Source organism: Opisthocomus hoazin, chromosome 7, assembly GCF_030867145.1.
Source record: "Opisthocomus hoazin isolate bOpiHoa1 chromosome 7, bOpiHoa1.hap1, whole genome shotgun sequence".
Classification (NCBI taxonomy): Eukaryota; Metazoa; Chordata; class Aves; order Opisthocomiformes; family Opisthocomidae; genus Opisthocomus; species Opisthocomus hoazin.
Genome location: NC_134420.1, coordinates 31,514,919 through 31,527,995, shown reverse-complemented (window position 1 = coordinate 31,527,995; position 13,077 = coordinate 31,514,919). Strand labels below are relative to the sequence as shown.

The 13,077-nt window shown below is 38.8% G+C and overlaps 1 protein-coding gene across 1 annotated transcript in view; it reads left to right on the top strand.

The window, feature by feature from the left end:
* Positions 1 to 1,092: 1,092 nt before the first annotated feature.
* Positions 1,093 to 13,077, top strand: part of LTK (leukocyte receptor tyrosine kinase) — a 110,025-nt gene continuing 98,040 nt past the window's right edge. Inside the window, exon 1 of the mRNA XM_075425833.1 lies at positions 1,093 to 1,150. Within this exon, the coding sequence (XP_075281948.1) occupies positions 1,111 to 1,150 (40 nt within the window). The 5' untranslated portion in view covers positions 1,093 to 1,110. The remainder of the gene's footprint in view (positions 1,151 to 13,077) is intronic.

The following is a 13,077-nucleotide window of genomic DNA, read 5'->3' as shown; positions in this document are numbered from 1 at the left end:
ACATTTCCCAACCACTATTGCTTTTCCTGACATTTGAAGACTTGGATGACAGCACTGTATTTGCTTACTAACGCATGTGCTTCCCCACCTGACTTGCCTACACCAGACAGTTTTTTGAGGTAAAGCTGTTGTTTGCAATTCCTCTGCATGACTGATGGTCTGTTGCTTCCTGCTAATCAGATGGTCACCTTTAGCAATTGTAACTAGTGCATATGAAAATTCAGTGAAACCAAGCTTGCAATACGGACCCCTGTAAAGTTGGTGGGTATACAAAATGTTGTTTTTTAAAATGTGGAGTAGGAGCAGGCTTTGGTTTAGGAGAGAATTTAAAGGAGGTGGCAGGGCAGTGGTGTATGGCCTTGCATTCTTCTGGTCCTCAAAAAAGAACATACAGTAACCCTATTATAAAGTCAGGATTATGCAAATTTGAAGAATAATTTTTGTTGGCTATAGCTGGAATCTATGCCAAAGCACGTCTTGTGCAAGGCATCTTGCTCTCTGAGGAGATAGACCTGTTGAGTATTTGACTCTTGGCCAAATGATTTCTTGCTTTATATTTATAGCTTTTGAGAAAGACTGTGGCTGATTATTCCATGCAAAGCGCACAGAACAAACCAGCCTTAACACACATTTTCTACAATATATCTGAAAATGAAGTTGAAGAGACAATCATGAAAAAACAGAAGTTACAACAGAAGTTGGCCTTATGGCCAGCTATGTTTTCTTTTTGACACTTAAGTCTTTTCCTGGCATGATAGAAAATTTTGAAATTTATTTAATGAGCTTGAGCATCTCATTTTGGTAAAATAAGCGTGTAAAATACAAACATATGTCTTTATGTTCCCCAAGCATTTGAAATATAAGAGTTTACTGGTGTCTCTTGTAATTCAGGAGAGATGCCAGGTTCTTGTAAAGATTTACTGTAAATATACGTGACAATAATCTGTACTAATAGCCAATTTTCCGTGCATTTTCAGGTTTCTCCACTGGTTTAGGAGAGATACACAGACAACACCATTACCTCTGAAAACTGGAGGCCTACAGTGGAGGACAAAAATGGTCACTGTTTGCAGCTCACTGGAAGAATGCTGGCAATTTGTTTCTGACAAAATGGAAAGTTGTTGCAGTATAGAATGTCATGGAGAAGAAGGTAGGTTCCTGGGAAACCACTGTTTCCATTGAATGAACTGTGTGTGTAAACAGATACGTCAACTGTCAGTCATTTGTATTGCATATTTGTTTTCAAGAAAGCCTATCTTGTGGTATGCACACTTGAACTCAAGAACAGAAATCCACAGGGAATGTATGTTCACAGAGGGCAGTTTCTCCCAACCAGAATTAACAGTGCCATGAGAGGGTTTCTAACATAGCATAAAGCTTTGGGAGAGCTTTGACAGCACCGAAGTAATGATCAGCTGAGAAAAGATGTAGAATTTCAGTCTTGAAATTGAGTACCTTGCTCTTTCTTGATAGCATATTTAGCAGAGAGTCATGTGATAACAGCCTGTAGTTTACTAGCTACATATGTAGAAGCTGTCTGCTGCTATGTTGTTCCTCATCAAAGGGAAAATGAGTGTCCTCAGTAGCCATGAAAACAGCTATTGTATGTCAGACTGAAGTTCTATGTTGTTCAGTGTAATGTCAATGAAATATCGACAGCTCTGTAACAACCAGGCACCAGAAATCTCAGGCAGCACAGTGTCATGGAGGTATACATGACAAACTGCACCAAATCTGTGGTGGATGCTCCAGACCTTCATTTATGTAGCCTGGATTTTCCCCCTCACAGATTTAGCACAGCATTGCTTGGTGGCTATCTTGCCACTTTTACCTCTATAAACCAAATCGTTTCAGCCCACCTGTGTGCTGTACAGAACATGGACAGATGGAATGGCAGCAGCTGTTATTTCTTTTGGCTGCCTTCCTTAGCTTGAATTTATCATGCTTCCCTGTGTTATTTTATTTTGTAGATCGTTCCTTTAATCTGTTTCTCTATGTGCACTTTTATGCTGATATAGTGTACTGTTCAAAACAGGGACTTCTTTCTGTGTCATGTTTTTTTTGCTGCATTCTTGTAAGTCTTCACACTTTTAACCCAAAATATTCTGTCTATTTTTTTTTTTTTTTGAAGCATAGTCAGGTGCTACCATATTGGGATGGGATCATCAAAGGACTGGTGTAAATCATTATGATGTTTGTTGGTGCAGTAATGTCAGTTAGTACCAGCTGAAGACACTACACTGTGCTCTCTGGAATGCTCATTCCAGAGTGGGCTTTCCTTTGTGAAAAATAATGATTAGCCATCTGTGAAGAAAGAATGATGTCATGATGAAAATCTACAACTGGCTCCCAGACTGCTTCTAGCTGGAAATTAGTTGTCTCACTCCAAACAAATACCAGTAGGAATATTTTAGTTCCTCAATACTTTTAGGCCACTATGAAAACAGCAGGGGTTTTGCCTAGATTTCCTCCTATGGCAAATAGGGGAGACTTGAGAAGACAAATGCTCGCTAAGTGTTTTGAGCTGCCTCAGTGGAAAGCACCAAACCCAAGACAGATGATGGAAGGTTACTTTGTTCGTAATAATTTGTTTAAAATATTTCAAGAGAAAAAGGAAGGTATGTGGAAGACATTAGGAAACACATATCAGAGAGAACCAATGATAAAAGTTTAAGAAGAACAAGAAGATATAAAGCTATACAAAAAATGGCAAAAGGAAAGATGTAGGAAAAAGCTTGCTCTAGAGCAGGTAACACAGCAGAAGCCTAGGGCTCCTCAACACTGTGGTGAAAAACAAGAAGAGGAAAAATACGTGTGGGGAAACTGCAAGCTAGAAAAGGCAAGGGAAGGAAGCAGTAGACTAAAAAATATGTAGGGAAATTAACTGAGCAGGTTATCTATTATCTTCTGTGCAAGCCAGCTTTGTGTAATATTTTTTGAGGCTGGTTAAGAGGACTTGTGAGTGCAGAAAACCTATGGATTGTGCAGGTAACCTGCAAGAAGGCCTGTGATTCAGTCCCAAATTCAAGGAGATGGAAACCACTGAAAATATATTTCTTTTCAAATAGAATCAATGTTTTTACAGCTTTAACAGTGGTTATGGGAAAGACACATCTCACCATTCATTATCAGCCTGGTCATCTTTATATCAAGCTGGGATACAAGCTTATGCATAGGTAGGCTTCTGCAGCACGACTGTTTTTGTTGTTTGAGTCCTGCCATTGTGCACTCTCTTGAAGACAAGTCAGTCTGTGTAAAACATTACCAGCCACCTCTTCTACAGTTATATGGGTTTTTTTGGATTGCCTTTGAACTGTCTGGTCATGAGGTGAAGCTAAGTAGACACCCTTTTAATTGTAAAACTTCAAGGAGAAAGTCATAAGAGATTTGTCTGTATGGGCTGTGAACCACTCTCTACCTGAAGCAGAACAAAGGTACTCCAAGCATCAGTTCTTGCAATTAGAAAGAACATGGAAGGTAGTTCTGACTATCAAAGTGTCTTGGGACTTGCCTAAGACTATGAGAAGCTGAATTATTTCTACAGTCATCAAGACTCTTGTTACTTTGAAGATACTTCTTGTAGCAACATTTTAAGTACTAAAGATTGAGTTGTTCCAAAGTCAAGGGCAAAGACTGCCAACCTATACTCAGTGACACCAGTTCCCAAGATTGTGATAAGAGTTAAACAACCAAATACTGTAAGGGAAAAACAATCAGGAGAGGCACTGTAAACAAAAAAATAAACAAGACACAGAAAAAGTTACAGCAGCTAGGTTCTGTGGAATTCCTTTTAACATAGTGTAGACCATTTCCAACTCATTTGTGCTGGCTGGTTCAATAATTTCCGTTAGGTCACTAGATTTTCTGAGCTAATTAACTAAAAGCATGTTAAATGAAATAGGAATGATTGGACCAGATAAATCTTTAGCAAACGTGTCTCTCTTGGGAATGCGTTATTTTTTTTCAAAAATAGTATCAGGATTGCCTCTTTCCTCTGCACTCTGTAAAATAAAGTACTTTGTGTCAGCAGGAGAAGATCAGTTTTTCTTGCATTCATAGTATTTGGATTATTCTTGCTCAGTGATATTTTGAGATTTAGAGTTTCTATCAGGTAGAAATGGAAAACAACCTTCTAATACGGCAAATGTGTTTTATTAATTGTTGCTTACCTGCTCACATAGCCTAGACATGTAGCTGAACCCAAGGAGATCTCGTGAAGCCAAGACAACAGACAGAAAGATCCAAGACCATCTCTGCAAGGGATTAATTCTCAGTGTAGATGAGAGCATTTTCATGACCATACCAAGCTGTCAAGGTCACCAAAAACCTCTACAGCCCTGGTAATGTGCTGTGTGATGTTGCACTTAAAGCAGACAGTTCAGGAACCAAAAGGCAACTTAGTGCTACAAGAGGTGCATGAGTACACTGATAAAAATGGTTGTTTTAAAGGTGACACTGTGCCAGGAATCAAGTGTAAAGTTGCACTCATAGACTGCAAAAGTAGCCCTCTGTCCAGTCTTATTTTATGGAAATTCTGTAAGAGATGAGATGTATTCTTTGTACTTGTGTGTATCTGTCTGTATATGTATACATATATATATATATATTTTGCCTCAGAGGAAATGCAAGCAGCTTAAAAGATTACCTGAAGAGTGACTGAAATCCATTGACATCTGATGTCTGCTCAGTGCAGATAGAAGCACATTTTTCCATCCTTTATCCTGTCCCAGGAGATGAACAGGACATACCAAGTAATGGCATGGCTGGATAGGATTTTATTCCCTGCCCCTAGATGTGCATATTTCCCTGTATTTAATTTCAGGTTGCAGAGCTATGCCTTGTGTTTACAACGGAAAGTGTAAAACATATCTGTGACTGATTTAAAAAGCACAGTAACAACCCAATATACTACAAAAGACTACAGATTTACAGAGTAGGCAGAGCGGTCAGAGGTTGGATGGACCTAAGAGACTAACCCTGCCAGCCACTCTAACAGCATGCCTTACTATCACGGGAGTCAACAAGCTGTAAAATGCTAGTATTGTTCGGACCTGTCTAGCAGGGTAAATCTTTTCCAGTCCTAGTATCTGTAAAGAGCTGCTCTCTCCCAGGCTGCCAATCCAACAACTTTCAGTTCAAGATCTGGCAGATGTTGGAAAAATCTAAGGAGTCCTTCCATCAAATGACAGTAGCAACATCTGAAGGGTCCATTTTCACTGCTTGCCTTTTCTAAGGCCTAAATCCTATTGATAGTAATGGGACAGCTTCTATAAACAGTTGTCTGTTTGTCTAAGTGTCTAAATGCCTTTAAATCTTGGTTGTTCACCTCTGTGTGCTTCAGGTTCCTCTTTCTTCTGAGGGGCAAGAAAGAACAATAAGCACTTTCCTACCACACATGTAAACACCAAAGTTCTTGAGGACTATGAATGTTTGTTCCTATTGATGGAATGAGGAGGAAATAAAAAGGAAATAAAAGCTTTTGAAGGACTCTACCCAGAAATTAAATCTTTAAAAACACTTCTTTTTGTATCTTTGTAGAGAGCGGGCTCTGCAACGTCATTAGAAGGTGACTAATGAGCAGTCTGAGTAGAAACTGTTGTTTTGATGGGTGCTTAACGTCATGACAGGTGCATTAACAAAATCTAGAGGAAGAAGTTTGTGAGGGCTGAGAGGGATGTGAGTATATTACCAAAGCCGCTGAAGCAACTTGCTTGAGGGAGGATGTTCTAGAGAACTCCAGGACCCACCTCAAAGGCACCCTTGAATGTCTTGGCAGTAACAGGCAGGCATCACTGCTACACATTTTGCTGTAGCTCAAGAGGTAGGAGTGACAAGAAGCTGGCAAGGGCATAACTAACCCTTGCTGCTTTCTTCTGGGCTCCATGCTGATCCTCAGCAAAGCAAGCTGTGAATACTGATCATCTGCCACATCTGTCTCCTGGCACAACCATGTACATAATGACATTGCAGCAGCTTGAGTGCTATTGACTGAATCACAAATATTGAGCCACACATCTAAGAATGAAGTGGCTAGTTGCCTCGTAGCCCGGAAATGAAATACCAGAAGAATTTCTGGAGGAATTCAGACATGACAGAGGTTAATAGCTATTCTCGAGGAAAATTTCAGTATAAGCCTTGATTTCTTAGAACAATGCGCAATTACAAGCTACTTAACCACATGACCAGTTCAAAACAGCGAGTTTATGAAATCCTTTCTCTCTCCCTCCTCTTTTTAATACCCTCATTGGAAAGTCCATTTCTGTATTTTGGTCCCTGATCACCAAATGCAAGCAAGAACAGCTTTTCCTTTGACCCTGATGTGTAAGGGTCAGTCACACTCATAGATGTTTTCTTGAGTCAAGAGAGGCAGGCAGGCAGGTGGACTCATGATTGAGAGGGAGAGAAAGCAAAACCTTCCTGTTGTCAGTCTCCAAGCTGGGCTTGTACATCCTTAGGATGGCTCAGGCCTTTCATGGTACCATGAACCCAGGCACACAGCTACTGTATGTCTGCATTACTGCTGATACTTTGCTATTGATACTCTCACTGAGAAAGTCTGAATCAAGAAAGTTTGTTTTGATCGGCTGCTTAGACCTGTTCACTGCTATCCACTTGTGAATAAGCAGAGTTTTATGGGCTTTTCAATATGGAAGCTGAATCTCGCATGTGTTGTTAGACCTAAAGGAATAGATTGAGACTAAAACCATGGGCTTTAATGAGACGTTGAAGGGCCTTAAAGTCTGAGTTAGCAGTCTACTGAAGGATAAGGGACTTACATGATTTTTTGCTGGAAATAATGAGCAATAAAAGAAACATAGTGCTATACAGTGAAGAGTATTTAGAGGAAATATTAATCCCTATAGCCTAGCATTTATTTTTGAGGTGTTTTATTTTTCTTGCCTTCAGGTATAAATATTGAACATATAAATACACATGTAATCTTGAATTTATTATTTAAATTGGTAAATATGAGGTTGAATAAATTTTATTATATCTCTTTTTAAAAATAAATTACTGAAGTTTAACAGAACTATAATTTGCAAGCAGACTATTAAACGATTTTAAAAAATAAAACAAATTTGACATTAATCTTTCATTTAACTTACGTGTCTAAGAATGCATTATGTCATAATCTTCAGTGTCTACAAGATCCTTTTTTTCTAATTGTAGGATTATCTTAAAAGTGTTTTTAGCACACTGTGAAAGAAAAATAAAACAACATATGAATCAGCACAGTGTTAGCATTTACTGGCCTGGAATTTAGTGGAAAGTAATGACACTTACCTGCTTAAGTAGTAACATATGGAATCAATTCAAGAATACCTAAAGCTGGAACAGTAGATAAGGTAAGCATGCTGGAATGTTGGAAATATGCATAAGACCCCAATAAAATATTAACATAGGATAGTGATGGCACTACATCATCGGAAAGTGTCAAAGATGTATATGAAATAGTTGAACAGTAATATGACTTGTTACAGAAATGACTGACTCTGAATACGCGTGGAATTTTGTGACTATATCATGGAGAAAAAAGATGTAATATCAATTGTCTTTGAACTCACTTAACCTGCCTAATCCACACCATCAGTCAACAAGACCACTCAGCCAATGTTGCTAGTGAAATGCCAGTTTTGTCTGTAGTCACTGCATAGTCACTGTCTGCTTATTTAAATGGTTTTATAGCAGGTCTTGAGAGTTTCTTTTTTTTAAAAAAAAGTAAGTAAGCACTAGCAGTTAGCATTCATGAGTGGAAAAGTCTCTCCATTGTTACTCGTGTTCGTTGTTCTGAAACAACTTATGGATTGCAAGTAAGTCATTTTCACCCAAGGTCAAGAAAATACATCGTATTTCAGTGTCTTTTAAACTGCAGGGTATAAGGATTATAATCTTTAGGGACATGCATCAACTTCTTCATGTATATAAGGCTGACAAATCGAAATCTCCTCTAACTCTGAAACTCTTTTCATAAATGAGGAAATATGGCATAATAAGTTGCTGCACAACCTTCAGGATAAGATGATGGCTTACCTGTTGCTTGCTTTGCATGCATGTCCTAGACAGTAAGGTGAAAGTAATTATTCTCATTTTCCATTAATTCTTAAATGGTGTTAAAATAGATAGAATTAACATTTATCAGTATAAGCACTAATTCACTGACTACCATTTTATTTTAGCATATGCTTTACGTTTTCATATGTTCTTAATGCAGTTCCATTGCTGTCTTGAGAACACTCAAGGAGATAGTGCATTATTCTGTTTCAGCTGTATGCTGACAAAACAATTGGCACAAATATTTTGATACTCTGTCCCTTGAGAGATCAGAAGGTAAAGACAAAAATACTTCTTTTACGCAAATTCTTTAATTGTTTAATTAACAACAGAAAGAAGAGTTAATCTACTGTCTCTTGTATATGAAGGTTTGATCTGTCAGGGATATAATTTTTGTTATTGATGAATCTCAGGGGAAAACATGTATTATTTCCTGCTACAGTAATCTACATGAATAATTATAAATTATTTTATTGTAAACTTCCTTTACTTTGAAGTGGCTACCGAAAAGACTTTAGGAAATCTTTGCATTGCAGCTGTGCAGGAGTTACTGGCATGACCTACTTTGTATGCTGTCTTTCATCTGACAACCCACTAGGAGCAACTAAAAAGCTGTTTTCATGTGGACTATGGTAGGACTTACGATATTTGTTGCTAACTTAACCACTCGTTGAAAAATCATTTCATTGCTCCGGCCAGAAAATTTCAGATCTTACCCTCTTTTTTGCTCAGTATAACTGAATGGTGCACTGAGACACTGTCACAGTAAGCATAAATCAGCTAAGATTGTAAATATAATACTTAGACTCAAGCTTGAGTCACAAATATTCTGTCTTATGTGTACTTCATATGTGTTGGGCCAAGAGATCCCCAAAACTGTGCTGCTGATGTTCATGTCATAGCAAATATGTGTTTAAAAGGTGGGGTGTATAGGGGACTTTCAATAATCTATAGGTATTCTAGAACTTTGGCTGATACATTGCACTGGTGACTGACATCATCTATTTGTAAACTTTGTAAAGAAAGTTAGGATCCTTTGATTCTAAAGGCATAGCTTAAATATATACTGTTTTTGTTTGGGAGATGTCACATGGGGTGGTTTATAGAAACTAAACTGCAGACACCTGAAATCCAGTTATTCAAAATTCTACTGGGGAAGTCCATACAGCATATGCCAAAAATAATGTTTGAACAGGCAGACTCTCAAACATGAAGATCACAATCATGCCTTCTACTTGGGTGTACAATTCAGCCTCAAGTGTATCAGAAAGGAATGACTTTTGAGCTTTGTCCTTCATCTTTCTTAACTGGCTAGAGTTCCTCAGGCTGAATCCTACTGTAAAAATACTGAATCAGCACTTTACCACTGCCTGCTGTTGTTTCACAAAGGTTTGTTTTCTTGATTTAACTTTTTTTTATGATGCAAGTCTTAAAATAAGGGATGAGTGAACAATCAGCATAGAATTCTGCTTCCTCCTTTATCCTGCTTGTAACACAGTGATGGTGATATTTGGAATGAAATTGCAGGCTTGATTGTTTTAATTACATAAGAAATACCTTCCTCTGTAACAGGACTTCGAGGTGGAACTTCTTTTGAGAGGGATCCTCCTGTCTCTTTTCATTATAATATGGTAAACATGAGTAGGGTTTTCACACTGTAAGGTTGTATTAGTATATGAACTAGAAAATTATGTTTTTGAGACAGAGAAAACTCAAATGTATTGTCAGATACATGAAAATTAAATTTTCTAAAATTTATACAAATTAATTTTCTAAACAAATTTTTCCTCATCCCCACACAGCCTTCCAGTGCCTTTCCTTCAGGCTTGCTCTTAGTCCAATTGGTTTTAGTCACTTTCTGAATTACAACAAAGTCCACAGAGCTCCCCTAGCTTCTTGATAGATACCATTTTGCAGCCATCACTTCTGAGGCTTGTTTGCAGTTTTTTTCAAACTGAGCTGCTTAGGGGACATCCAGTCTCTCCTCAGCTCAGAGGCTCCCAGTTTGGGGGGGGTCCATTTCTTTCTGACTGGCCTGGAATCTAGATGGTTGCCCAGCTCCTCTGCATGCTCATTTTGAATTTATATCTCCCTTAAAGTGGGGCACTAGCAGAATGGGTTTGGTCCTGCAGGCTTGTCTAGGTGACATAAATAGCAATCAAAGTCTGCTAATTTACAGTTGGAGTTACCTCATAGACTGGATGTCATCATATGCCACCTGGTAGCCAGTTAGAGAGTACCCTGTGAAAAACAATGTAAATCTGAAAGAAAGAAGTGAGATATCTGGACACAGGATGAGAACTCTGCTGCCCTGTGCAGTGAAGGAGAAGGATGTTCAGGAACTAGAACACAGTTTATGTTGCCTCATGGCTACTGATTAAGTTTATATGGGTATAAGGACCTTGAACTATTTTGTTTAACTCTATTTTGCTTGGAAGAGACTGTTGTGTAAACATCAGATGGTTATATAACTCGTAAAAGGTTGAAGCCTCTAGGGGAAGTCCAAGTTTTTGGACTTTTTTTTTGGGAAAAGTCACAATGAGAAATGAAGCTATTTAAAGCATCTGTCTCAGAGTGGTGGAGCACAGTTCCGTGTTGCTTCTAAAGGAGAGCTGGTGTTTAGCATTGAAAGGCAGAAAACTGCGTGCAGACATGACAGGATAGTTTTCCATCTCTTGACGCAAAGCTTCCAAAAAGTGCAGTAAAAATAAGCTAAGTGAAAGACAGTAATGAGAGACATTTTCTTAAGTGGCATTATGGAAAGGATGAATAAGGAATACGGCATGAATTGTGGCTGTTGGATCATCGAAAGGATTCTGTTTCTCAACCTTAACCTGGAGAGTCAGAAACAGCAGCTGGAAGCAAAGACTTAGTAGGACACAAGCAGAAATGGAGCACCTGAAATAGATCACTGAGGAGACGAAAAGAGGGGAGATAGTGAAAACAGCAGGTGAAGTAGTGTCCTGGTTTGAGACAAGGGTAAATATTGACTCCCATGCCACTCTTTCAACCCCTTTACAGCTCAGTGAAAAGTTATTCTGTGGCCAGGCTTTGGTGCATCGCTGAACTCCAGCTATCCCTCACACCTGTTCCTGTACTAGGTGATATTGGGCCTTTACAGGAAACACCAGGCTCCTTCTCATGATGTTGCTGCATGAGCAGATGGTCCAGCCGCTGTTGTGGAAGATGACTTGTGATTTAAACCCAGGATCTCCATAAGAAATTGTGTCATTTAGGTGGTTTGTGAGCTTAAGGTGCTATTGAAAGAAGAGTGCCTTTGAGTCCACGGGCTGTTAGTAAGTTGTGGTCATGTATGTTGTCAGATTGGCTCATTAATTCTAGTTGTACACAGCAGGCACTTCAGAATGTGCAATTTCCTGGGACTGTTACACAGCAACTGACTCATAGGGTGGCCTTTTTCTACACTGGTTTCCTTATGTGGCACACTCCCGTGACTTTTGAACTGTCTCGGCTGCCTTCCTGCTGTTTTGCCTTCAGTTATGAGCTTTCTGTCTTGGGCAAATGGCAGGAGCTCCAGGCACTCCAAGTCATTTTTAAATTGCTGTTTTTCCTCATCTGTCTCCAAATATCCCACATCTGTCTCCTTAGATATCTACAAGTCCCCAAGGGCTCTTGACATCCATTTCTAGCAGCACAGTCTCTCTCATTTTCAATTTTCCATTCAATGAAATGTCAGCACATGACAAGCCATGCTTTTCTGGTGCCATGCTCTGATTTAACAGTGCTGAAATTGGCCTCTATCCTTTGTCATTAGTAGGTGCTGTATTATTTTGACACTACTTTCTATTGACCTGTTGTACTGGAAATAATGGGGTTTTGTAGTGACATGCCTCATATGTACTGCACTTGCAAACTGCTGAAACTCATGTTCATTAAAGGTGTCCTGTTGTCAGACATTACTAACACAGGTACTCTAAAATACAGCAAGGATAGTACTGACATGGACAAATGACTCATTAAATATCTTCTACTCTGTGCAGGAATGAATCTGATAGTCTGGGACACAAATAAGTTGGTTTTCTCCCAGCCAGCAGTGACAAATTTATGCCTGCTTCCCCACCCTCCCACCTCCCACTTACACCACCTACATCGTTACCTCTGCTTCTGGCCTGTGCAACAAACACTAACAATTTCCTCAAACTTGCTGCCTATCTGAGGATGGTGTAAAATATCATTGTTCCCACTTTTAGATTTTAAAACCCCTAAATGATTCCATTCACATCCCTTTTAACGCTTTTTTCTCTGATGTTTGAGGATTTCATATGCATTGAAGCAAAGTCACATTTAACAATTAAATTTAACCTGTTATTACCTATTATTATTTTAAGATGTCTCTATTAGCTGTTATGCACCATTTGGAGCAACTAGTGTTATCTGAGGCACTGGCCACCATTACTTTCTGCAGGGGTTTGCCTTCAGCAATGTCTGCAGCAATCAAAGTTCACATTTTGTCTGACACCAGACAGATACCTTTTTATAAAAGCTCGCGTGTGTAACATCTAAAATCTAGTTCTGGATATTTTTGCTTCATAGTTCTTCTGTCAATTGCTCCAGAGACCATAAGTCTAACCACCATCAGATCTTGCTTAGTTTTTATGCAGCATTGCAATAATATATTTGAAACTACTTGTGTAGTTTTTTGCTTGTGGGAAAGGTTAGGCTGAGAATTGCCAGGTCCCTTAGGCTGTAAAGAGTTTTATGATCAGTTTTTAGCTCACACAGTTCTTCCATGCATGAAGATGTGAAGCTGTAATGGCTATGGAGTAAAGCCAAAGCTTCTTTATTTATGTACACTAACACCCAGCTTCTTTTATGGGTAAGTGACTGTTCTCCAAGTCTGACTATACAACTTTGTAAAAATAACCAGTATTCTCAGTAGAAGAATTCGAGGACAATTTAATTTTGCACTTTAGATTCCATATCTCTGACTGGGCCATCTTTGGTTAATGCCTTCAGATTTCCATATGTTTTCGTAACAGTTAAATCCTGTATCTCTTAGACAGT